General features: G+C 42.7%; 1 protein-coding gene across 3 annotated transcripts; it reads right to left on the reverse strand.

The window, feature by feature from the left end:
* Positions 1 to 18721: 18721 nt before the first annotated feature.
* On the reverse strand, positions 18722 to 26271 carry slc25a3a (solute carrier family 25 member 3a). 3 transcript variants are annotated; one of them, XM_084345379.1, is made up of 8 exons: positions 26155 to 26271; positions 25453 to 25624; positions 22841 to 22965; positions 21515 to 21694; positions 21217 to 21398; positions 20336 to 20508; positions 19963 to 20073; positions 18722 to 19186 (listed from the first exon to the last, which is right to left on the reverse strand). In XM_084345379.1, the coding sequence occupies exons 2-8, from the start codon at positions 25592 to 25594 to the stop codon at positions 19026 to 19028; spliced, it is 1074 nt and encodes a 357-aa protein (XP_084201505.1). In that variant the 5' UTR covers positions 25595 to 25624; positions 26155 to 26271; the 3' UTR covers positions 18722 to 19025. The 3 variants fall into 3 exon arrangements, with proteins under 3 accessions (XP_084201505.1, XP_084201504.1, XP_084201506.1); XM_084345378.1 differs by lacking the exon at positions 22841 to 22965 and adding an exon at positions 24112 to 24236; XM_084345380.1 differs by lacking the exon at positions 22841 to 22965 and adding an exon at positions 24112 to 24236 and having other exon boundaries at positions 25453 to 25619; positions 26155 to 26259.
* Between the last annotated feature and the right edge of the window lie 972 nt (positions 26272 to 27243).

Consider the following 27243-nt stretch of genomic DNA (forward strand, 5'->3'; position numbering starts at 1 on the left):
ACACAGGTGGACTTTCACCTGTGAATTAAACATTCGTTTTCCTTCAGGGAGAGTGTCAAGATCAAATATTTATCTTAATTCATTGGTGTACTTTGTCCAGCCCGCTTGAACATGTGGTAGAGCTTGTTAGTATTATGCGACCTACATTATGTTATATGATCAAGTCATCTGCATGGTAAGGGCAGAAAATCGTCACAGAACAATGATTAACTCTGGATATATGTGCGCTCCTTGTACACACTGTACATATCCAGTCTAAATACTCACTGCTCACTCACTCCAGGGAAAAATTCTTCTAAAGGACTGTGACCATGTCAATAACGTCCTGCTCTTCAGCCACATCTTCCTTCAAAAGTTCAGGAGCAGTTTAATTTACCTTGTCATAGTCAGGTAGCCTACATAAACTGCTGCATAACAAATAATCCATCAGTCACTTATCACTAAGGCTGGTCTCAAGTGATTTATGTGTTCAACGGTCACTCGGTCACAGAGAAAGAGGAAGTCTGTGAACAAAGGCACAGTATTCAACTCCACAGTCTCTCGTCCTCCTCCCCTGCCTCACACCCTGTGCCTGGTTTCTTTAATGATCTGGTACATTCACCTTCATTCATTCACAAATGATCTCTTGTGCAAAGTATTGATTTTAGATATGTATTAGATATATTATGTACATAATAATAATAATAATAATAATAATAATAATAATAATAATAATAAATGTAATAAATGTAACATTCACTCATTAGAAACAATGATGGGATATTTTTACATTGTGAATGCATTGCACTTTGTATGGCGGCACATACATGAGAACATGCTGTTCCCTGCATCCCCCTGCTGATGCTGCACGTGTGACACATGATGGTGATGAGGATGATGATGGTGGTGGTGATACAGGCTGGTACCCAATAGGATGCCGCAGTCGTGCCTCTCTTCATCCAATGGAATGCCGATCCCTTGAAGGTGCCCACTCAGCTGCGTCAAAGGCCATTGTGTGTGTGTGTGTGTGTGTGTGTGTGTGTGTGTGTGTGTGTGTGTGTGTGATGTGTGGGGCCATTGCATGTGAAGAGTGAGAGGAGTGATGGAGGGATTAGATTGGCCAGTGGAAGAAGGCGGGGCTAAAGGGCTGTTACATAAGACAAAGGCCCCCTATGCTGCAGCCTCACTCTCTCTCTGTTTATCTGTCTGCCTCCCTCTGTCTCTTTATCTCTGACCTGCCTTCATCCTCAACGGTCTCACATATTTCTCACAGTATTCTGCATAAACAGTCTTCATGTTTGTGTCAGCGGTGATCAAACAGACTGCTTTACCTTTGAGGCTGCAGGGTTAGAGTTGAGAGAGAAGAAGACCCCTTTGGAAAAAGAACTGAACACACACATATATATATAAGGATTGATTTTAAGGGATTTTATTTGGCATTTACAGAGGTACAGAGTAAGCAGAATTTTTTGCACAGTCCCCTCAGTCATTTAAAGGGGCAATATGTACGCTGTGGACAGAATTTTAGTTTAAAACCTAAACAACATTATAAATAGAAACAACAGTGTTGGCGTGATGTCAAAGATGCCTATGTGCTGTCTAATAGTGGAGTTATAGAGTGGTGTAGTAATGAGTCCTAAAACCCAGGATCATCCGGCTCCCTCGTCTCCAATTCAATGAGTTAGTTGAATGTGTTTTCAGGTAAATGTGTGAAATAAGGTGTGTGGTTACCACAGACTGAAGATATTTACACGTTTTGTTCTCCAACATAAAATCCATCATTAAATGTCCACAGTTTAATTATAAAGCTATTCCGTGTGTTAAAAACAGTTAGCGGTTGCTAACAAGTGTCTAAATGAGACTACAGAGGTTTCGGGGACATTAAACGTCCTCACAGCGAACACGGAGACTCATCTACTCACTAGTCCGTCTTTACAGGCCCACTTTAGTTACACACTATTCTAACTCTGACTTTACAACCTGTACTTTGATCAGTTTATAGAAAACCTGTTTAGTAATTGTGTAGTAAGACTCTTAGTGGTGGTGACGTTTAAGTCACGTGACCGTGATGTCGTCTGTTTGTACTAACATTAGCTTTTTTACTGCTACACATTTAATTTATGCTTCAAACATCACAGAGTGCTGTTCATCTGTGAAGATGATCTTGATTTATGAATTTTTCTATTTATGCTTATTTTCTGCAATAATCCAACATCCAGTGGAAAAATCCCATAGTCTTTTTGGCAAGGGAACCAGGATGATGCTACCTTCTGCTTAGCCACAAAAACACATCATCCCTGCAGCCATGGCCGTACCCAGCATTGAGGTCACTGAGGTCCAGACCTCAGTATTTTTTTCGTAGTACATATCATAAAAGTTGTCTAATAATTACCTAAACATAACTCTACTTGAAAGATGCAAAAATATTGTACCGCACTAAGATAACCGGTGTTATCATCTGACCAGCAGCTAGGGAATAACGGTGGTTTATAAGCCTACATACACAGAGAGAATCATTTTAGTAGCCTTCGAATTAAATTAAAGTGAAACAAAGTATTACTTTGTCACTTCTATCAACTGACGATGGGGGGCGCTGAAAAAGCAAACCAACCATGAACCTACCTAAAGGCAAGACTGAAAGAGAAGAAAAATAATAGATCAATACCAGTGATGTTTTCAATATGGACAGAGAATCCAGAGTATTTGTAAGTCATCCCTCCCAACCATAGACTGATCAACTATGAAAATCGATATTGATGTATGTTACGAGGTAGCCTACCCACTGGCAGAGTTTACTAGACTTTTGTGAGGGTCCAAATGTCTGTAAATACTTCAGAACCATGGCTGGTGTAACGCTAGACTCAAACAAAGTTTCTTAAAATCGACTCACCGTTTTGCATATATGTGTGATAAACGTACCACCACGACTGGTCGTTGACTCAAAGCTGCAGATTCCCGGAGCTGGTAGAGCGACAAGCTGGGTGATGGAGCAGTGGCAGGGCCTGTCAGCAGCATGCCTGTCCACTTGACCTAACGAGCCCAGAGACACTGGAAGAGTGACTCCAGAGGATGAGTGACCTCAAGAAGAGCAGCAGAGGACCTGGGGCCTCATGTATCAATGTTGCGTACACACAAAACGTGGCGTATGTCATTTTCCACGCCAACGGTCAGATGTATCAAAAGTGAAAAGACCGTGGAAATGTGCTGTGCCCCACGCCAGCTTCATGGCTGGTGTACGCACGTTTCTACAGCTATTGTTCCTTTGGCGACACTTTGAGGTGATGCTGGGAAACTGTTAATTATGTGAAAACAATTTGTCCTCAGAGTAATGTGCACATCAGAGACACAGTAATATGGGGCGCCGATTGTAAAGTTGCGCATGCTAAAATAAACAGCAACTTTTCCACACATTTAGCACCAAACCCCATTAAAAAAACGTATGTGAATTTTTTTATATTGCTTTTGACCAGATTTACAGCAATATTTGTGATATTTACTTCTCTTGTAAAAATAAAAAATATAATGTCAATGTTAAATCTAAATGTTAAATCTAAATCTAAATGTTAAATATTAAATCTAAATGTTAAATGTTAAATCTAAATCTAAATGTTAAATCTAAATGTTAAATCTAAATCTAAATGTTAAATTTAAATATAAATCTAAATGTTAAATATAAATCTAAATGTTAAATATAAATATAAATCTAAATGTTAAATCTAAATGTTAAATCTAAATCTAAATCTAAATGTTAAATCTAAATGCTAAATGTTAAATCTAAATGTCACTGGTGAAACTAAATATTTAGCTAATATGCAAATTCACACTGCCTGTCACCGGAAGTACAACAATAAAAGCTACCGAGTGCTGTAGTGGCTCTACTGTGGTGTATGCTGTAGCTGTGCTAGCCCTTTTCAAACAGAGAAGCCGCTTTATCGCCGGAGCGCCGGTTCGCTAATTCTCCGCTGTTGGTTGTTCACACAGAGCCCAGCAGCGCTGGCATAAAGACTCTGTGTGAACAAACAACGACGGAGAATTGGCGAACCGCCGCTGTGGCCATAACACGGCGACTCTGTGAAAAGGGCTGTCGCTGTCGTTGCGGGCGCATTGCTGAACCTCTGTATTGCTGCCAAAACGGCCCCACCAATGTTTCCAGCTAAGTCGCTGGACATGGTGGCAGGCAACATGAGAGCACGGTGAGGAGACGTGACTAACAGTGCTGCGCAATCACTCGCCTGACTACCCGAGGAGACCGCGGATAATCAAAATCAAATCAAATCAAATTTTATTTGTATAGCCCAAATTCACAAATCACAGTTTGCCTCAGAGGGCTTTACAATCGGCACAGAGACGACACCCTCTGTCCTTCGACCCTCGATAGCGTTTGTTCGCGACAATGAGCTTTTATTTTGGTACTTCCGGTGACAGGCAGTGTGAATTTGCATATTAGCTAAATATTTAGTTTCACCGTGACATTTAGATTTAACATTTAGCATTTAGATTTAACATTTAGATTTAGATTTAGATTTTACATTTAGATTTAACATTTAGATTTAGATTTAGATTTAACATTTAGATTTAACATTTAGATTTAGATTTAGATTTAACATTTAGATTTAGATTTAGATTTAACATTTAGATTTAGATTTAGATTTAACATTTAGATTTAGATTTAGATTTAACATTTAGATTTAACATTTAGATTTAACATTTAGATTTAGATTTAACATTTAGATTTAGATTTAAATTTAACATTTAGATTTAAATTTAACATTTAGATTTAGATTTAACATTTAGATTTAACATTTAGATTTAACATTTAGATTTAGATTTAACATTTAACATTTAGATTTAGATTTAACATTTAGATTTAAGAGAGAAGTAAATATCAAGTTCACAAATATTGCTGTAAATCTGGTCAAAAGCAATATTAAAAAATTCACATAAGTTTTTTTAATGGGGTTTGGTGCTAAATGTGTGGAAAAGTTGCTGTTTATTTTAGCATGCGCAACTTTACAATCGGCACCCCATACAGTAATGGACAATTAACACACACGTGTTTGCAATCATATGGATCATAAATCATAAATCATAAAAGCATGCGCAAAGTGATGAAAAAATGCCATTAACAATGGCAGCCTTGGCCTTGTTAGAAGACATCGCAAATGGTAATATCAGATGTGAGAGGGTGTTTAGAGAACGGGAAGATCTGTTGGCAAATGACGACAACTGGCTCATGAGTCGTTTTAGGTTGCCGAGGCCAGTGTTACTGGAGCTGTGCGCAGAGCTGCGGCCGGCCCTAGAACGACACACAGCCAGGAGCCAGGGGTTGTCCGTGCCCACACAGGTGCTGACCACTCTGGGGTTCCTGGCAACAGGAGCCTTCCAGAGGGAACTGGCCGACCGGTCAGGAGTGTGCCAGTCCACTCTGAGCTGAGCCATGCCAGCTGTGTGGGACGGGATCATAAGAATGTCATCCAGGTACATCAAATTCCCATACAATGCTGTTGAACAGGCCAACATTAAAGCGCAATTTGCAGCAAGAGCCAGTTTCCCTAATGTAATCGGAGCTAATGACTGCACACATGTTGCTATAAAAGCGCCATCACAGGCTGAATTTGTTTTTGTCAACAGGAAACATTTTCATTCAATTAATGTTCAAATAATATGTGGTGCGCAAATGCAGCTCACCAACATCGTGGCAAGGTGGCCTGGTTCAACGCATGACTGTTCATTCTTACCAATAGCATGGTTGGTAACAGGCTGGAGGCTGGCACGGTGCGCGATGGGTGGCTTCTCAGTGAGTAAATAATGTATCCATTTAATTGCGGCCCGAATGTAAACCAGCACAATGCCCGTTTGGGCACGTGCATTCAAATATGTGCATTTGTTTTTCCCTGGTGAAAATAGAGCGGCAGAGCTATCTAAGAAGCCCTTTACTGTCTCCTTGTGTTCAGTATTTGTGTCATTAAACGCGTGCGTAAAGTTGGAAATGTCACACTGCAGTAGCCACGGCGCACCCCACAGCGTTCACTGCCTCACACACACGCTCCCACTCACATTTCTTTTTTTTTGGTGTTTATCCCTGGCGAGAGGCTGCCAAATAATACAGATCTTCGCATCTCGACTTTATTTAATAGCGCTTCGAGCTCAGACTCGGTGAAGTGGCGCTTTTTCCCTTTACTCATGGTGTAAATCTGATGGTGCAGAGAGGGGAATCCCCGGTGCAGGCCCTATTTAAATTAATTTGCATATTTAAATGAGGGCGTGGACAGGGAGGAGTTTAGCACTTCTACATGTGCGCTCAATTCCACGTTGATTGGGATGTACAGAGGAAAAGTGCTTGGATCGATGCGTACGCACACTTTGATACATCTGATTTTTTTTGTGCATATGACAGTTTCTGGATTCTAGCGTACGCCATGTTTCAGTAGGAAATCCATGCAAGTCTTAGTACATGAGGCCCCTGGAGAGAAGCTGAAGAGGTCAGTGTGTTTACCTGCAAAACTACAGTTTATAAACCATAGAACACAGACATTACCAGAGCTACTGTGTGAGTTCACAGTTTGAGTCAAGCATAAAGAACACAATCAGAGGTGGAGTGGAGCGGGTCTTGTGAGAAGATGAGTGGGATCCATAATAACGCTAACAGAGATACTGCATGCTAACCAGCTAACTCCAGCCAACCCTGACTCATAATACCACTGTGTACCTCAAGAGGAGACAGTCTGATTGCCCCCGTAGTTTCATCTGGGAGATAAAAGTGAGAGGCGTCTTCTCATCCCCGAAGTCAGTCCTGGTCAGAGCCGCTGTAAATCACCTCCGCACTGTGTCCCCTGTCTTCAAACTGACATCCGCCAGTCTCAGAGGCTGTGATCAGTCTTAGTCAGCTGTCAAGCCATATTCACTGGGAGCCTACTGAGCCCTGTTAATTATCACTCAGCTGCTTAAATCTATCTTACATCCACTCAGGGAACCAACAGTGTTCAGTATTGCTACTCTGGAATAAGACCTAACTCCAGGTGCACAGATTGGTAATTTGATAAAACACCATCTCATATGCACTGTATCAGATGAAATAATAAAGGGCCTGAAAGCAGGCTTTGATAAAGGGCCTGAGCAGCACCCACAGCTGCTTACTGGGTCATTCAGTGTTTCATTTTGTAATGTATGCAGTCTTTAATAAACAAGTTACAATTAAAACAATTACCAGTTGCCACACAGCTCACCTTGTCAAAACTGATTATTATCTCTCATTTAATATATTTTGACAAGTGACAACTGATATGATGCTTATGATCATGTTGTCATTCGTCAGTGCACTGCAACTCTCCTGTTCACATTCAGGAAGCTTATATTACTTGATAAAAAAACACTGCACAGAAGATTTGGTGCAAAGTTGCTTTACACTGACAGAAAGTGGAACACAGGTGTTGATCCAGAGCATCCCAAACATGATCATTGGCCTATGTCTGATGAGTATGCATGATCTACTGGGTCCAGATCCTCTCAACATGGAGCCGTGTATTATCATGCTGCAACTTTAGGTGATGGTGGCAGATGAATGGTATGTCAATGGGCCTCAGTAAACCAGGAGATGTAAATCAGGATTCATGTGTGAAGAGAACACTTCTACAAAGGTGAGCATTTGCCCACTCAAGTTGGTTCCAACGATGAACTGCTGTCAGGTCAAGACCCTGGTGAGGACAACGAGCACCAGATGAGCTTCCCTGAGGCACTTTCTAACAGAGTGTGCAAGAAGCACAATGTGAAGGGCTGGTGTGGTTACATGTTGTCAGCGGTTGCAAGGCTGCTTGGATGTGCAGCCAAATGCTTAGAAATGACATTGGAGACCAGTTATGATAGTGTAATAAATGTTCAATTCACAGGCAACAGCTGTGGTGGACATTCCTGCAATCAGCATGACAACTTATGACAACATCTGTGACATTGTGTTGTGATAAAACTGCAAACCAAAAACGTTTTAGCAAAATGTAAGCTCTAGCTGTATAATATATGTATGCATAGAGCATCAAGGCTTTGTGTAATGGCAACAGACATAAACACAGACCAAAGTAACTGATGGGAAGGAGCCCAATCAGCTGCCCCTGTGATGTACAGCTGCAAGGTCAGTGTGTGCAGTCTGTGTCGTCTGACTGCAGATATTAAACTGTTTGGGCTGAGTGTTCTGTGTTGACCTTAAAACAGAGAGTGGGGCTGATGCAGTCAGTCAGATGTGAGTATTTTACTGAGGTAGGAGTCAAACACAATGCACACACACACACACACACACACACACACACACACACACACACACACACACACACACACACACACACACACACACACACAGCCATCATTCACATCACTGAGAATGTTTGTCAGTGATGTGTATGATTGCTGGAAAAGGAAAAGAGTTATTTTTGAATAATGTCTTCTGACCCTTTAGTGGGTCAGGTCAAAAATAACTTTTTTCCAAACCAGTGTGACAGCTGCAGAAATTGAAAAAGGAACTTGACTTGTTGATGAAAGTTCATTAATGCCCACAGAAACAACAGTTGAAGGAAAAAGAATTACGCAAATTTACACCACTGCTAGATTTTGTATCTCTCCAACACTGATATGTTCAGATAATCAAAGTGCTACTTGTGCTAGTTGCTCATTTTGTCACTCAGCTCGATGCCAGCTGCTCTCCCTGCCCTGTCCCTCTCTCTTCACTCTGAATATACCAGAGAACATTGGGAAATGTTATCAGTCAATAGTGACTAGAAAAGAATGTTCATACACATGGTCTACATTCAGATTAGACTGTTGTGATGTCATTATTCAGTCTTATTCTGTCATTATTCAGGCAGCCCCCCTCCCCCGCCCAATCATTTTTGCAACTTAAAGCCAGTTTCCTGCAGTTTCACATATTGTTCATAATGACCCGCAGAAAAATAATAAAATAATTATGAAATCTGATAAAACAAGAACAATTCAGACACATAAAATAAACATTTGTATTAATAAACTTTAGATAGACACAAACGGATGTAAAATTCCATCCTCAGGTCCACCTACAGTCATTATTCAGCTCACAGTATTTTTGAATTGTTTGCAGCCTGTTGCACCAAAATTAGTTTTCTTTTCCCAAGATGGTGACAGCATGACCCGCCCTACTCTGCCTCTGATTGGTTGTTACTTGTTGCCTTTCATTGGGTTGGTTAGATTAAGGCATGTGGACTGATGATTGGTTAGGGTTAATATCTGGGTAAGCCAATCAGAGGCAGAGTAGGGCCCCAAGTACGGCAAGCAGCAAGTGAGGAAATATGTTAGAGGGAAAAAATAAAAACCTGTGAAATAGGAGGATTAGGAGGAAAGAGAGAGAGTTGGACATCAGCAGTGGGGGAAAATGGCACAACTGGAATGTCCAGATGTTACCCTGTGGACTGATGGTTTATTTGGACCAAACCAGAGGTGATTTTGGAAAGACAAACCAAGACAAAAGACAATGAAGTGTGTTTCCCGATGAATTAACAAGGCAATTAAGAACGTCTGAGAAACCTGAATCCAGACATGTACAGTTGTATTTTCTGTTTGGTTTAGAAAATAGAAGTGAGATAATTTCCTTTATTGATATTTTGAGAGTTTATTCTGTTTATTTATTAGACTCAGTGGTGACCTGGCTGCTTTGACAACTCCCAGCTGAATCTGCAGGGCTATCAGCCTGTCACCTCTAGTGGTACACACTGGTATCAGGAGACAGGACGGACCAGGGCTAGCAGGTTAGCATGCTAACTTCCACTTCAACACTGTTGTTTCTTCACACTCTGTTGATTATGTTTTCAACTAACATTCTGCCCATATCTTACAAATTGCCCCTTTAGAGTATTAACCAGGTGATATATTGTATTAGTATATATTGTTCTGTTTGCATTACACATTATGTACTTTCACATGAAAGCTGAAGTGACCTGTAACAGCTTTGTTTCACTCTTATTTAGCTTTATTACTCATGGAACTATTAATAACATACATTGTAATGTATATACGAGTATGTATGTATGTATGTATGTATATATATATATATATATATATATATATATATATATATATATATATACATACATACTATGTTGAAGCTCATCTCATCTGTGCACTGTAGCAGTAAGGTCACCAGCAGTGTGAGTGTACACAGTGTTCAGCTGGGTATAACAATAGCTAAATCACACACAGGTCAGGCTTAAATAATGAGAGGTGAGCTGCTGCATGTGTGCTGAGTTGTTGGGTACAACACACTGCAATCAGTGAAGTTATGACTGTAAATATGGAGGTGAAACGGACCGTGCCATGTTTACACTTTACTAACACTGTGCAAGGTCAGGTTAAGGCCTCTAACCACCCTGCAGTCCGTCCCAGGAAGTAGCAACCACCAAGCAGAGGGCAGCGTGTGGACAGAAGCAGCAATTGTGCTTTCGTAAGTCAGGGATGAATTTTGGCAGGACCAGGGGTGAAGTGGGTCAGACAGAACGATTCCATTGCTAAATAACCAAAGTGAGTTTACACAACTGGAGCTCAGGGTGTGAAGTTAGGACATATCACTGCCTGTGGTGCTCACTTCAGTGGAGCACAACGTGTATGTAATGTATTAGTGTGTTACCTTTTCTGTTTATTTCCATCTTTTGGTTCCCACTCCAGTCTGGGCATAGTGTACTGTACAGTGTGCTCTGCAGGGCCCATTATTTTCTGCCGGAGAGGTTTATTGTAGTTAACCAACCAAGTGGAACCAACTTGTATAAAACAACCTTGATTTTGAGGTTCCTGTGAGTCTGTGGCCAGATGCCCACTTTCCCTAGTTCATATTCCACCCGTGCTGATACCTGACACCTGTCAATCAAAGGAACATTCAAATTAAATTTAAATTTAGATTTACTGTATTACCCAGTGAGGGTGTGAGACTGATAGATCATCAGAAATGCCTCCAATACTGCCTAAAATTCTGGATTGAGCATCAGTGAGTGAATGAGCTTATGCAACGATGCGATACCATGTCATTTATTTATTGGAAACATGACCCTGCAGTCTGAAGTACACCTGTATGCTATGTACCAGATGTTTTACTGCACAAGTAGCCAATAAGGCTCTGCAGTGGGTGTTAAAACCACCCAGAACATCATCGGAACCCATCTACTCAGCATCAGTTATATTGGTGAAGTCACATTAGGGGTAGGATACTATTATACTACTATTACTTTAAAGATGCAAAACGACAACACTCACCCAGCCAGAAGGAAAAAGTAGATTTAGTTTTATAGATATAAGATATAGTTTCAATCCAATTGGTCTCATCAACCACCAGGCAGCTGTTTTAAGACAGAAAAGCTCTGATAATCCAACTGTACCTGACATGCTCAGCACCAAACAGCAGACAGACAGTTCTCTCCACAGGTAGCAAAATTGTTGCAGCCTGGATCTGGCCCACACCATATACACTCATCCAGCCCACATACCGTGTGGAATGATGGCACTTGTGGACCGGTCCAATTTGCCAGATGTCAAATGTCAGCCATGAGCAAACTGAATAAACCAGAACTGGCCCAAATTTGGGACCAGTTACTTACATTTCATCAATTTGTCCTCTCTGCTCTCAGTGCAGGTCAGAGGTCAGGATGTGTTATTTTAAACTTGTGTTCCATGATGAGGCCGCAGTGGAACCCTGACACTGGAACTGTGATTTAGAGCTTCATAAATAAACCTCACTGTATTTTTGACACATGCAGCTGTTCCTTCATAATTTCCCCAAAACCCTTCTGTGCCAGCTAACACTGAATAGGGACAAAAGCACTGCCTGCAAAAGCTTCACAAATCTTGACTGTGAGACCACAGAAGTCCAGCTGTGGGCAGCTACAGATGCATAAAGGATGTAGTTCAAGCTGTGAGTCCTGTTCAGGCTGTAGTCCAGCTTACTTTTCCAGTAAGGCCCCTCCCTGCTGCTTCCCAGGCCTGCTGTTGAGTGGATTCCTCCCACTGCAAATTCCTGACAGCGAGCCAAGCCATGTGACCAGGAACACCGGCTGCTATTTCAGAGTGACCTCCAAAACCCAGCACAGGGCTGGAGCACAATAGATGCATGAATGCATGGATGCACATGCGCCAACGCTCTCTCCTCTCCTCTGCCCCTGTTGCTGGTCTCAGAGAGTCAGTGTTGACTCTTCCCCTCCTCACTGTGAGAGCCAGACAGCAACAGGCAGGTCCAAGTTTTTGTTTGCTTGAAGAAAAGTCTTAAAATTCCTCATGAGCTTCTCAAGTTAAAATGCTAAGATCATCAAAAGTGTGAACCACAGTCAAAGTATCAGGGAAATATGAAAACCGAGGCTCCTCTTTGGATCTGGTCCTCTGGCTGGATTAATACCTGGACAAAGAGGACCACTGTCCCTGGCCCTAGAACCCCAGGGGTCCAAACAACTCTAGGTCACTGTGTGTCAGTTGGATAGGTCATTTGATGAATTAGTTGTTCAGTTGATATCACTATAGCCAGGCCTGAAAACTCAAGGGGGATAAACAGTTCCAAAGCCTTTATAAGGAGATCCAGGGACACTTCTCATCTGACACATCACAGACCAAATACATACAGAAACATGCACAAATAAAAGTCTACACTTGATACTAAACAGCAATTTATATTTTTGGGGCTTTCGGCTTTTACCAGGATGTATTTGAAGACAGCTACAGTTGCGATCAAAATTATTCAACCCCCATTGCATTTTAGGTTTATTGGCAAAATGTAAAAATTTTCAGGTGTTTGCAATAAACAAATTACACAAGAACAGTTTAAATAGTTATATTCAACAAATATTACAAGGATTTTATCCAAATTCAACACTAAATCCTACTTTCAATGACTAATGCAGTCTCAAAAATATTCAACCCCCTGAATAGAATCCCTCATAAGAGCACACATTTGCAAATCAGATGTGGTCTCAGCACACCTGATGCAACCAATCAAGGGCTTCACTAGTTGCATCAGGTGTGCTTGAGATAGAACAGCTCAAATACCTGGACTGAGATCATTGCATTGCACAAACAAGGAAAAAGATACAAAAAGAGAGCAAAGGCACTGAATGTTCCTAGAGATACAGTAGGAAGCATAGTTCGCAAGTTTAAAGTTAAAGGGACAGTGGCTAGATTACCTGGACGTGGAAGAAAGAGGAAGCTATCAACGGCTGCCACCAGAGTCCTGAGGAGGCAGGTGGTCAAAAACCCTCGAATGACTGCAAAAGACCTGCAGCAAGACTTGGTGGCAGCAGGCACTGAGGTTTCAGTTTCCACAGTAAGGTGCATACTAAACGCTGAAGGGCTCCATGCCCAAACTCCAAGACGTAACCCCTAACCCTAACCACTACTGACCCAAAAGCACAAGAAAAGTCGGCTCCAATTTGCTCATCAGCGATATGTCTGTAGGAGGAAGAATGAAGCATACTCTGAAAAGAACACCCTGCCTACAGTGAAGCATGGCGGTGGCTCAGTGATGCTCTGGGGCTGCTTCACTTAGTCTGGCACTGGAAACCTGCAGCGTGTGGAGGGCAAGATGGATTCAATCAAGTATCAGGAAATCCTGGGAGAAAATGTCATGCCGTCTGTGAGGAAGCTGAAGCTTGGGCGTCATTGGACCTTCCAACAGGATAATGATCCCAAGCATACCTCAAAGTCCACCAAGGCTTGGTTTCAGAAGAAATCCTGGAAGATACTAGAGTGGCCATCACTGTCGCCTGACTTGAACCCCATTGAAAATCTCTGGTGGGATTTTAGAAAGGCGGTTGCAGCACGCAAACCCAAGAATATTAGTGAACTGAAGGCCTCTGCCCATGAGGAATGGGCTAAGATTCCTCTGCCAGAAGCTGGTGTCTGGCTTTGCATCACGTTTGCAGCAGGTCATTACAGCAAAAGGGTGCTCTACTAAGTACTGAAGATGCTTGTCATGAAGGGGTTGAATCATTTTGAGACTGCAGTAGTCATTAAAAGTGGCATTTTGTGTTGAATGTGGAGAAACCACTTGTAATGTTAGTTGTGTTGAGCTATTTAAATTGTCCTTGTTTGATTTGTTCATTGTGGGGGTTGAATAATTTTGATTGCAACTGTAGCTCCACTAATTATTAGCAGCACCCGCAGCACACGTCAGACGCCTCACTGAACAGAAGTAGCATTTAAAGGGTAACTCCGCCCTTTGTAAACATTAAAGTGTGTTGACAGCTGATGAGGAGGACTACTGCACACATGAAAAAGGTAGTATGAAGCCTTTTGTGGCTCCAGAGGAAGCTGCATGTAATCTGAGAAATGGCCTCCAAGTTGCATTGTGGGTAATGTGGGTACCAAGTTTTGAAAAGCAGTCCACTGGTCTCAGTACACTCGCATTATGGACGGATCAAAAACAACTGATCAGAATCGATACAGCAGAATCAGAGATTGGAGATAAGAGATAAAACCTGCCGCCTACATTTCCCTTAACTTTAGCCGAGATGTGCACGAGTCAGCCTGACATGCACCACACTGCCTTCAGGAGGAAGATAAGGCTGGGTGATACGCCACATTTAGTAGGTCACTGCTATCACTGGGCCATAAAAACACAGATCACACACAGTAGAACATTTTTCACGACTGATATTGCAACATGTTTTCATGTCACTAAGCACAATAAGGCAGGTGCATTGTTAGCTATTCTTGTGGACCTGTGTTACAGAGAGGCCGTGTGTTTGAATACCTCTCTGAGTTTATACTGTTCTCACATGGTGCATATTCCTAAATAAAACTGTGTTCAATCAAATTACTACAAATTGAGGTGGTGGACCCATCAGGCTCAGGTAGTGCTACTCCAGCACAGGAGTACTAGCTGTGGTCTCTGTATCTCTGGGACAGAGCACAGAGGGCCGGAGGCTGTGGCCCCCAAACAACTGATTTCAATCAGATGACCTTCCCAACATAACGGGGCGTTCAGGGTTAGTCTGCTTCAAACTAATTCATTCGTACAAAGTGTTGTCTGAACATGTTTTAAGGCAAAAGTATGTCTAGGATCTGGCCTCTGTCTGAGTCTGGAGAATCATCACCAATTTTGTGTTTAGTATATATTAGTAGTATGTTTTTCAGCTCCGCTCTCAACAGCAGCAGCTGTTTCCAGTGAGAGCAGCTCCGAAAGCCCACTGAACACATTCTGCTCAGCAGCAAACAGCAGACACGTGTTAGAGAAGAGCTGGTGGACACAGTGGAGCACTTAGCAGGTAGGAGACAGATATATTCCTCAGGAGTTGGTGGAGACCAAACAAGAGCTAGAAGAAGAGGGGCAGTCATCAGGTGGACACACACACGACTGAATGATCATGTTAATGTGTCAATTAGCAGCTGTTTGCTAACACATTCACCATAATGACTTTATAATGGCTCATTTGTCAATGTTTTGTGTGTTTAATTAATTTCTCCATGGTGATCATATTTGATCTCCTTTCAGTCTATTTGTGTGGTCATTGCCGTGTGAACGTTATTAGAACAAGTCTTTTAAATCGTCTTTGTGTCTGAAAGATGCCTTATGTTCAATGACACCGATTCATATTCCAAGACGCTCAAAGCCACAGAACCACCACACCAGTGTGGAAACTCTGAGCTGTCTGACTGGGAACTGAACCACAGCAGCAGGAAGCGGAGCAGTCACTGTGAAGCATCATGTGCTTTAACTCACAACCTTACTGCGTCCGATCATCAGGGAGTGTATGAAAGTCTCTGGAGTGCAGCACCTGGAAGAATCTTACATTTCATTTTCTTCGTTTTTATTCATTGTTATATTTCATTCAGCACAGCTATGTGGTATTTAATGTTTATTCATCTTCAGTTTGAATCCAGTGGTGGAGTGAATCATTATGGTACAAAGGTCCATCAGCTCCGTCTGGATTGTATGTAAGATTTTAGATATGACGCCAAGATCTTGGCACATTAGCTGTACGAAGGCTGCACAGTTCTGAAACACGATGCTTTGTATCTATTGTGGAGAATATATGGATTTAATCTGCTGTCTAAGATCTTGTACACAAATTTAAATCCAAGCCTTAAAGAACAACTTGTAGGACCTGAGTATCCATAAAAGTCACATTCTTCATTCAAACATTCATTATTCATTCAAACACACAGTAAGTGTTTACATACTGCATTGTATCATTTTGTTATGTTGGCCATAAATGACATTTTTCCAGACATTGGGGGAGAGTGTCACAGGTTTTATAAAAACATTGGGAGCATCCATTAAAAATATCAATAACACTGCAGAGGGTCTTGCTGTTGCTGCTGTCTAACCCCATCATTTTTGTAGTCTTTCACCTAGTAGAGCAGGAGTAGTGCTCCTGGAGACGGCTGAAAAAAGCTGGCCTCTGTTCTGACAAACTGTTCTGACAAACTGTTCCAATCAACTATTTAAAAAACAATAACCTCACACTCCCCCTAATAATTCTCATACAGTCCCCTACTAAGAAAAACAATCGTCAGCGTCCAAACACTTGGAGGACTGTGTACGTACTGTCGCTGACGATGATCTGCAGCAGTAAAAGTTTTCCTGGTAAATCAAAACGCGTCATCATGACCTTGATATCCTCAAAATACAGACTGCTGTTTATAAAATAAACCATCCAGCCACCGGAGCGAGCAAAACACGGTTAAAAAAGCATTAAAGCGTTGGGTTCATGGGGGTCGTTGGTGTGTAATATGACACTCTGCCTGAGTGGATCTGGCACAGTGGGATGGAAACATAGTTTGTGTTGGACCTGATAATAAAGGCTGAGGTCTAACTGTCCCTGATGGAGCCCACAGCTGTTTCCATCAGCAGGCAGACGTGCTGGAGATGGAACCCAGAAATAGACCATAGATATACTGTTCAGACTGTGTGGAAGTCAGCAGCAAGAACAATGCTAACAGGGGCACAGGCAGGCCGTCAGGCTTTCAGACTGCAAATATGGAACAAATTCACAGCTTACACAAGGAAATGAGTGCTGCGACGAGACCCCACAAACAGGAAATGTGCAAATCACAGCTCTGTGAAACCTTTTTATCCCTCAGTGTTGATGTTTTATTCAGAGAAACAGCAATGACATTATGATCTCACAAACAGGGAAGACGTAAATGGAATCCATTTCCCATAACCCCTTGCAACCTTAACCTGTCAGCCATCCCTGTTAGCCGCAAACGCACACACTGAGATGATCCTTTTCCAACAGAAGACAGCAATATTGTTTCCGGCCTATAAAGTACCTATTTTATGAGCAAACAAATTAATTCTAATGACAGCAGCAGTACATCTGCACACTGTGTGTGTGTGTGTGTGTGCGTGTGTGATTGCTCTAACCCAGGCCAGGTAAATCTGCTCACCTTCCTCTATCCATGTGATATGTTATGCTTAACACACACATTAGGTGCTTCTAACCAGGTGGAAATGTAGTGTGACTTTCATGAGGCTCCTCTCCTTCCCTTAATTTGACCCAGAGCTCCGTCACTACCAGCATAATGACAGGAGCTGCTGGTATAATACAGCACTGGCAGGTACAGTGGATGCGTGCAAATCAAAAATACTGACTGGAGTTCAGCCAAAGCTATAGAAAGCTTCCAACATACAGACACTCCTTTCTCGAAAATCCTCAAATTCATGGTCAGGAAACATTTAAAATGTGGGTGGGACAATTTGATCAGAGCTTTGTGTATTTGTATAAAGTGTATTTGTTGTATCATGTATTCTGGTGCATTTTAGAAGGTAGTGTGATACTTTATCTGGATATATTAGTATGAGAAACTCTCAATTATTAGCAGGCCTACACTTAACAATTTCATCCAGAGGAAGTGCCCAGATCTGATATTTGTAACATAATCTATAATATTATAATACAATATAATAATTTGTAATATAATCAAAAAGGAGTTGAACAGCAAGGCACTAAAATAAAAGCTCTTCCCAACTGAAATATCTACAGAATAAAGTTATGATTACATCAACTTCAATGATGCAGCAGTACTTTATTTTAAAATATAATACATTTGATTCATGAGTAATAGTTTTATGTTAAGTTACATTGCATTCAATTCCCATCAGGGTCATTTCAAATAGTGGGTGGGACTTATCCCCTCATAAGGTCACCCTTCCACCAGACAGGAACAGTGGAGAGAGCACGCCATCCAGTGGTAGAAAGCTAGAACAACCTGTGAGCGCAGGTGCCACTCTGAGGTGGATAATGTAACCCAGTGACGTGTTGGATTATATATTTGAGGTGGGCACCTGAGAAATTCCATCAATTAATCTTTGAATGAAGACCTTTTTCTGCATTTAATTACAAGCATTCTGTTGATGTTCAGATTGTTTTTTACCACTGACCCGACATCCAGGACTTCTTTATGGTGTGGAAATCAATCAGACTTGAGACCTGCCTGATACGAGTACTCCTATACCATGAAATCACAGTCGGCATTACAGGAGATGTAGTCACTGCATCACCACATAACACAGATGGATCTCTGACAAACGTGGCCTCTGATGTGCAGGTGGCAGTAACACACCAAGCATACACTGAAGTTCGTCAACACCCGATGGGATTTGTAATTCTGTTGAACAGAGAAGGAAACACACAAACTCCACAGGGCACACAGCGTATTACAGATATTACAGAGAAACTCAATTACCTGGATAATTCATTCAAGGATTGAAATCTATTGAACTGATCAAATTTTAAAAAATACATAGACGTTTTCCAGGGAATTTAATTCTTTTATTGGAATTAATAATTTTCTAATGACAGGAAATGATAAAACCAGACAGGCATTTCTACTGAAGAACATTTCTGTCCGACTCCGGTAAGAGTGACAGTTCCACCTTCTGTTTTTAAATATACATGAGTAGTAGCAGCTCTGTGTTCTGTGCAGAGCAGCAGGAGCTGAGGACATAAATATAGAAAACTGCTGTGTGTGTTGTGGAAGTTCAGGGTTCAGAAGTGTCGAATGAGACTGCAGTTCAGTGGAGGGATGGAGCTGGAGGCTGGAAGAGGGGGGGGTTACTCTGTGAGGCCGAGCTTCTTCTTCAGAGACTCTGGCATCTCAGGGGGAGGGGGGCGGGGCAGGCGGAAGTAGACCTTGACGGAGTCATAGATGAACCACTGCAGGGCCGTCAGAGTACCGATCATGATGATACGGGCAACCAGACCCTTCCACACACCTGAACAGGAGACACACACATCACATTCAAACTCAGTGGTTCACACCTTGTTCTGCACAAGGCTGGGACCATTTAAAGATCAACCATTTCAGACTATTCTTTAACTTTTGTCTCTTCTAGTACATGTGGAAACAACTGTGTTGAGGCGGTACCCGACAGTGGTGGAACTGAAGGCAGTTCATCTCATTTACATTTATTGGAATGAAAAATATTTCAACTCTTTACATTAGTGCAAAAAATATATAAATCTTGTAAACAGCATATCATAATATAATTTGGTTTACAATTGGTTTGCATCATCGCCTACATGGCACAAAGGGAGCGCTACTTTAGTGTGAACTGGACAGAAAAATATGACTGACTGACTCACACCTTCTGATATAAACTAGATCTCCTCTACTTAACACTTAGTTCAGTTTTAATGTGGTGTGGCTGATGGTGTGAAAACAGCTAAAAGCTACAGGGCTACATCTATACAGCAAGTTCAGTCACATGGTCTGTTATCAACAAGATGTCCGTCCCCCAGGCTTGCAGCACCGGGAGCTCCCTGTCTTGGAGGACAGAGTTGCCAGTGTTGCAGGTGGGCTGGGGGACAGGTAGACTGTTCTCACACGCCAATGACTCAAGCACCTCCAACTGTACAGCCAGAAAGCTGCTGAGGAGCACTGCTCAGAGAACAGCGCCCTCCAGAGGTGGATCTAAGGAACGTGTAGATCAAAGCTGCATTTGACACTATGTTACTGTAGACATTACTGTGGACAGGTGTTCATACAGACCTTTAGGACCCAGCTTCTTGAGGACCCCAATAGCAGTGCTGCCCTTCTCCTTGTTCAGCACAGACACCACAGAGTCAGCAGGGTGGGACACGATGGCACAGAAGACACCAGCTGCACACAGAGAGCAAACACATCAGACAACCCAAGACCGATCAGCTGGAATAACTCCATCACATTTAAAACCAGTTCAAATGAATGATGCCGTGTTACTGGAGTCACATGAAGGTGATCCATAATACTGTCAATATGTTGTAACATCAGTAACAAATATTTTTATTACCATTATCAAGAGTCCTAGCTGTTAATGACATGGCTCTGCATGGATCAGTGTTGACTACTGGATCCTGTACTGTCCAGATGTTCTGTTACTCACCAATGTAACCAGCCACGAAGGTGACCACCAGCTGCTCAGCTTTGGAGCACTCGCTGCGGGGCTTGGGAACAGCATACTTGTAGAGCAACTCCACTGTGCGCTCGAAGCAGGCAAACTTCATCATGGTGTAGGGGATCTGCCTCATCCACAGAGGCACCACACCCTTATAGAAACTGGAGTGCAAAAGGGAAAGAGCGAGAACAAAAAAAATGTCAAAAATGGGGAGCAGAGGTCCACTGGGAGTCTTTACACCAGAGGTCTCAAACTACAGACCCCTAGGCCACTTTTGACTGGTAGCGGTTTTTGTTTCACATCAAAATTAGACCCGATAGTGGCAGATGTTTTAAAATGTCACTTTTCCAAAAGGCTAGAGAAAACTGTATAACAAGCAGCTTTAACTACATAACAAAATTATAGTTATGTAAAATAAACAGCAATTTAAAATATTAGGATAAACATTAACCCACTCATTCACTACCCATCCCAGATTCAACTTTAACAACACTCAAACTACCACTCAAACACAAACTTTTCAGTTAACAATGTGAAGTGTGTCCGTCCCCCAGGCTTGCAGCACCAGGAGCTCCCTGTCTTGGAGGACAGAGTTGCCAGTGTTGCAGGTGGGCTGGGGGACAGGTAGACTGTTCTCACACGCCAATGACTCAAGCACCTCCAACTGTACAGCCAGAAAGCTGCTGAGGAGCACTGCTCAGAGAACAGCGCCCTCCAGAGGTGGATCTAAGGAACGTGTTGTCATCAGGAATCAGTTTTCTATTTATAATTTAGTCTGAGCGACCTGTTAGACCTTTTTAAATAACTTACTGACGGAGCCTGACAACAAAACTAAATGTGTAGGAAATGCACAAAGGGAGCACACTTACGCCCAGATACCCTCCTCGGCGAACATCTTGGGAACAGCCTGTCTGAGGGTGTTGGCGTAGCCCGGCTGGGTCTGGATACGAACCTTGACAGCCTCCATGGGAGCCAGAGCAATGTCAGCGAAGAACTCTGCGCTGGCTGAAGCAGCCAGGTACAACGATGTCCTCCAGAGGTAGGTGTTCTCCTGTTGGGTGAAAACGCAACAAATGATCAGACAGATGAGGCAACACACAAGGTAACAGTGCACAGGTAGTGTATGTAATGTTGGTGTGGTGTGGTGACAGCTGTGTCGGGCCTCACCTCTCCCAGCAGGTCACTGTAGAAGATCTTGAACACTTCGTAGAAGCCAAACTTGCAGAGTCCCTGCATGGAGTAGCCAATGAACGTGGGAGCCCAGCCCTTCGCGAGGCCTCTGACGCCATCTTCCCTCACAGTCACTCTAAAGCCAGTACCGATGCTCTTGTATTTCTCTGGGCTCACCTGGAGAGGTGATAACAACAGTGTGAGGAAGCATGTCAACAAATCATTGCAGCTCTAGGATCTGGTGTTTAAGCTGATACTTGGATTATAGGATGACTAGTGTTTTTCTTTTTAAGTGCTTTACATTATCCCATAACCATAGAATACACTTGCCCTAGAGCCACCTTATTCTAGACTACAATTCAGATGTCTCAAACTATGAGTGTGTTGTAAGAGTTGTATTACTGTTGTATGTAGAGTTGTTCCGATTCCGACACCAGTATTGGAAATGCCAGCGATACTGCTGAAAATGCAGGTATTGATGCGTATGAGAGTCGATACCACGCAACTTCCCAGTTAGCTCTGCTGAACTTTACACACTGGAAATCAAATCTTCACTGCTCTAAAAGCCAACACGGGAAGTTGCGCTGTGCTGCCCTTGGCATCTACTGTTTTTAGAGCTACGAAGAAGTGGCACACGTGTTGCCAATTTCAAAAGCAAGACCACAACGAAACTGCACTCCCTAAACTTTGAGACAGTCAGGGAACACATTTCATATAGGCCGAAAAATGTGCAGGCAATCAGCTTTACTACTGACATTTGGACCTTCGACATGTGGCCCACGTCTTTGCTGAGTCTGCACACGGAGCAGACAGTATTGCCGTGAACAGTCGCCCTTCAAAGTGCGGTGCTGCTAGCAAGCGAGTTCTGTGAGCTATATTAAAGGGGATTTTTAATTCCTAGATTTATTTCGGTTGCTGTTATAAAGCGTTCCACTGAAAAAGTGGCTGCACTTCAATGTTTTTAGAGGAATTATATAATTCCTAAATGTGTTCTTTTTCAGTTATGATTGACTGTCAAAATAGTTAAAAGAATGTTGAATGGCATTTATTCTCTGTAAGGTTAGTAGTATTTTTTACAATGCACTGGTATCGGATCGGTACTCGGTATCTGCCAATACCCAAAGCCCAGGTATCGGAATTGGTTTCAGGAATCATCAGTTCCATGTCTGTACATTTTCTGCAAGTGATTCTGTGTAGCAAAATTAAGTATCTTAAAAACTTTCCAACTGAACCATATAATCAATCATACATGGGACCACGGGGCTGAGAGGGTGGAGGAGCTGCTGGCTACTCATTACTGTGAGGTTCAGCTTCCATACAAACCTGCAGACGGCACTTGACAAGGTCGAGGGGCACCACTGCTGTGTGTGTGAGGCCGCAGCTCAGGATACCCCCAAAGCCGCACAGAGCATAGTACTTTGAGGAGCCAAATTCGCAGCTGATTTCCTCTGTGGTAGAAGGGGGGGGGACACACAACATGCACATGCAGGGTCACATGCAACACAGGACAATGATCAACACCAACCCAGAGCAACATAATGGAAGAGTTGTCACTGCAGAATGAAAAGACCAATCCTTCTCAAGGACTGTTTCGCAGTGTCCAGTTTGAACTCTGTGCCAGGACTCTTCCATTATAGTTGTCTCTTCCACTAACATGCCACCATCATTAGGATAAAAACATGGTAAATGTGATTTCAGTACAAATTTAAGGCCCACAGTGGTGTTTTGCAAGTTAGGCCATTCACTTCAAAATTTGCTTAGCCTTTCAAAGCACAGGTTTTTAGTTTCCTTCCTTGCATGCAGCCACCAATCTCTCTTCATTTCAGTCAACTGCACAAGTTCACTTACAGAGACTTAAAACTTGCTAGAGTCAGCAAATCTGTGTTTTACCATGTAGTTACATCATCAATAGAAGGAAGAACTCTAAAAAGAACTGGGGTTTGATTTGAACGTTTTGGACTATTGCGCAAGTTTAACTGATCAACTGGCTGGAAACAGGCAAATCACCACTTTGGGCACACAGATTGTGATTAAAATAATTTAACAAGGAAAATACTTGGTTGTTGTAACAGACTACCAGCAATAGAGGTATAATTGCATATTTTCATTGCATACTGCACTACTACATAATGTTCTTTATCATCACCATAATGCATCTTATCAATGTACTTTTGACTTTTTACTAAATATTCTTACCTGGCTGGCAGTACAAGGTTAATCAGTCAGTGTGCTAATCAACACTCAATGACAGACTAACACCTGGTGGTGTCAAACAGCAAGGTCAACATTCATATTCCTCAGGTCTGACTCTCCTGACCTTCACCTACACGAGTCCTCTACTGTTGGCAGAGTGGGGGCTGAGGGCGGCGGGGCAGGAACAAATCATTTAACACGTAGGAACACTGGTGCAGAATCATGCAGCCACGTTATGATCACTCCAACACATCAGAATCATGGGAATCAATACACAATGACGAGAAACAACTTCACAACCGGGTTGACGCCATTTCTCCCATGCAAATTGGTGCATTTTAAAAAAGACAAACATAAGTCGGTTATGGGTGGATGAGGCGTGCCGAACCACTGAGACACACCTGCAGTCTGCATTTGACCAGATCGAGGGGAACGACAGCTGTGTGTGTGGTGCCACAGCTCAGAATCCCACCAAAGCCACAAAGGACGAGATACTTCTGAGAGCCGAACTCACAACTGTCTCCCTCTGAAGAAACACAGGTGAGACTTTAAGAACTGGATCTGAGCTCAGAAAGAAGGAAACATTCTTCCCATGTCCATCAGTCCAAGACTTTGAACAATTCAGATAGATAAAGAAACTTTGTAGCTGGGTCTTCAGTTTTGCTAGACATCTGACACTCCAAAAGCTGTACTGGGTCAACAAGTGTACTTAGAGATACATCTTACTTTACTAGACTCCCCCTTTTGCAACAGACAGTTGTTTAAGTTGTCTACCAGCAATGGTTGAGTCTGAAAACAAAGCCATGTAAGCGCTTAATTAACCCTAGCTTTACCAAATATGATCCATTTCCAAGTCACAGACAACTGAAATGTGTCACTACTCCTATGAGCTAGCTGTACTGTCGGGGTGAAGCCATTCTAAATAATGTAAAGGACAAATGCTAAGGAGTAGAAGGGCTTTGTGAAATGGGTACATGAACATGCTGGTGTTTTCATATAATAAATGTTTAACTGAAGCACTTTTAAAAAACTATTTCACTGCATTCTGAGGGTACCCCAAAAATATGTTAATCTCTCAAATGGCTGCCTTTAAAGTGGAGGTGAGGTAGTTTAAGACTTGGGTCTGAAACCTGCTGAACACGGATTACTTGTTAGAGACATTTCGGACCTCAAGGGCAGAATTTAACCTTTGACACTAATGGTTTGCAGCATTTACATTTCATGTCAAAATAAGTTTGGGTACCATTTTTACAACCCCTCATAAAAACTTCTGGCTAGGACAATTTGTTCCTGAGCACCCCTGAGAAGCCCACCATCAGGGATCATATGCATCTCTGGACGTGTCTTCCATTATGTAACATCACTACAGATTCTCCACTAAAACCATTTAATCCATCTTATATCCACTAACGCTATTTGAAATAAAGAGCGACACGACAAACGGAGTATGCCGCAGTGCAAAGGCAAGATACCACTTTGTCCTTCCTTGTCCTCCACAGGCAGCTTGTATGCAGCAAAGGCCTGGCAGCTAACTGCCTCAACACTCATCTCTTATCGTCCAACTATTACAAGCGTGCTTCGATCATGTACAACTCCGTACCTGGACAATTGTTCTCTACAATAAATGCATCTATGCTGAAGAACGCAGTAAAGTTGACCACAGCTTGGCGAATCTGGTCGGCTAAGCTAATACAGCTAAAGCTGGCCCTTTAGCCAGCTTGAAGACTCTGCACCGGGGTTACCGTCTGCGGTGGCGGCTGCTGCCAGTGTGCGGGTCCTCTGTCCATGAAGACTCTGTTGGGGTTCTTCCACTTTCTGAAGACTGAAGAGGGGAGCGCTGAACGGGTTAGCCCGGGCCAGCTGCGTCAAAGCGGTCGGATACATGGTGGTGTCCTGCCTGCTGGCGGAGCTGCGCTGGAATGAGCAACAAGTTAGCTTGACGTTAGCTCGAACTGAATGGCAGCGGTGACTGGAAATGAAATCCACCCCACCGACACCTGAACTAACCACGTCACGTGCTGTTAGCTTAGCTTGTCGTCTGAATGACCGTGAAAGGGAAATGTTTAGCTTTCTGAATGAACACAGATCTTAGCTAACGTTAATATCAAGCCAGCAACACGAATAGACATTTAATACGCTTTAATAACTCCATAAAAGTAACTGCACCACTTCAAACACCCTTCTCAATCTTAAAGCTGTCTGCCGAGTATTAAAGTAGCATTTTGAATGCTCTTTTCTAGCTGATGCTAAAATGCTATGCTAAACTGCGTGCTATGCTAACTTGACCGCCCCAAGGTGGAAGGTATCCTATTAAGAGAAGAAGTAAGTAGGAGCCATGTAAACAGAACAGCTAAAAGAAGTCACGTCCCTAAGAATGCATCCTTCATAAAAGAGCGATGAAGTAACACTGTTTCTGTACTATTTTAACAGAATATTACACTCACTCTTTCAGTATTTTAAGATGGCGCCTCCGCTTTGCTTCAACCGGCTGCTCGGAGAGGCCAAATGACCTCGCGGTAAATCGATTCGTCCTTTCGTGACGTCACAAACAAGCTGAGGCGGGACGTCCGCTGCTCTGTCCCGTAAGAAACCCCCCCTGAAACTGCCAATCACCACCTCTGGTCCAATCGCCGGTCTATGATTAAATTAAGGCGGGGCTTGTAGTAGTCCTTCAAACCAGCAGTTCGTTTCTTGGTGTGTGGTGGTCATAAAATAGAGGAGAGGTGGGTGTGTGTGTGTGTGTGTGTGTGTGTGTGTGTGACAGAGAATGACTCCTGGGCCCAGTATTTCAAAACTTGTAATCTGGATCAGAGTAATCCGGATAATGAAATCCTCCTTTTCTCAGTCATGGATCACGGTGATCCTGCTGACTTTATCTGAGTATTTCAAAACACTGGCAGGGTGGATCACCGTGATCCCGACCTGGCCGGATACGGATTTCCAGATCTCAAGTCTCCGCCTCCGCGAACTGAAAACATGGCGGACTACTCCGCAAAAGGAGTAGCTGAGAGCGCGACTTTCACGTCAAAAGTCTGAGTTTACCGTCGTCTAATGTGCAGCGGTTTTAAGACCATACGGACGCCAACCAACATATCATGCAAGCCAACTATTTGAATCGTCACCTTATTAAAACCAGGCCGTAGCGATCTCTAATTGAGCCGCGGCCGTGCTAGCAGGAGCTAGCCCGGCTCCATTGACTTGTGTGTTGAGCAGCTAGCGGGCTGTCGTTAGCGTGACGTCATTGGCAACACAGCAGACTGATAAACAGGCTCCATGTGCACAGACCTGCTGCAGTACTTAGAAAACATGACGCCACACAGTATGAGTATTAACTACACGGTTTGCTCAGAAGTGTCAGAGTGCTACAGTAATGCTGGTGATGTTGTCATGTTGTTGTGTACATAAACACAATGTGGGATTGTGGATTAAGATACTCACACACCTTCTACTTTCAGAGTCCACTCACAGCCATGGACACTCAGCTACAACAGGGCGAGTGCTGGAAATCCTTGGAAATGCTTTAATTGCATTGA

This window comes from Pagrus pagrus, assembly GCF_965226575.1.
Source record: "Pagrus pagrus genome assembly, chromosome: 23".
NCBI classification, from domain to species: domain Eukaryota; kingdom Metazoa; phylum Chordata; class Actinopteri; order Spariformes; family Sparidae; genus Pagrus; species Pagrus pagrus.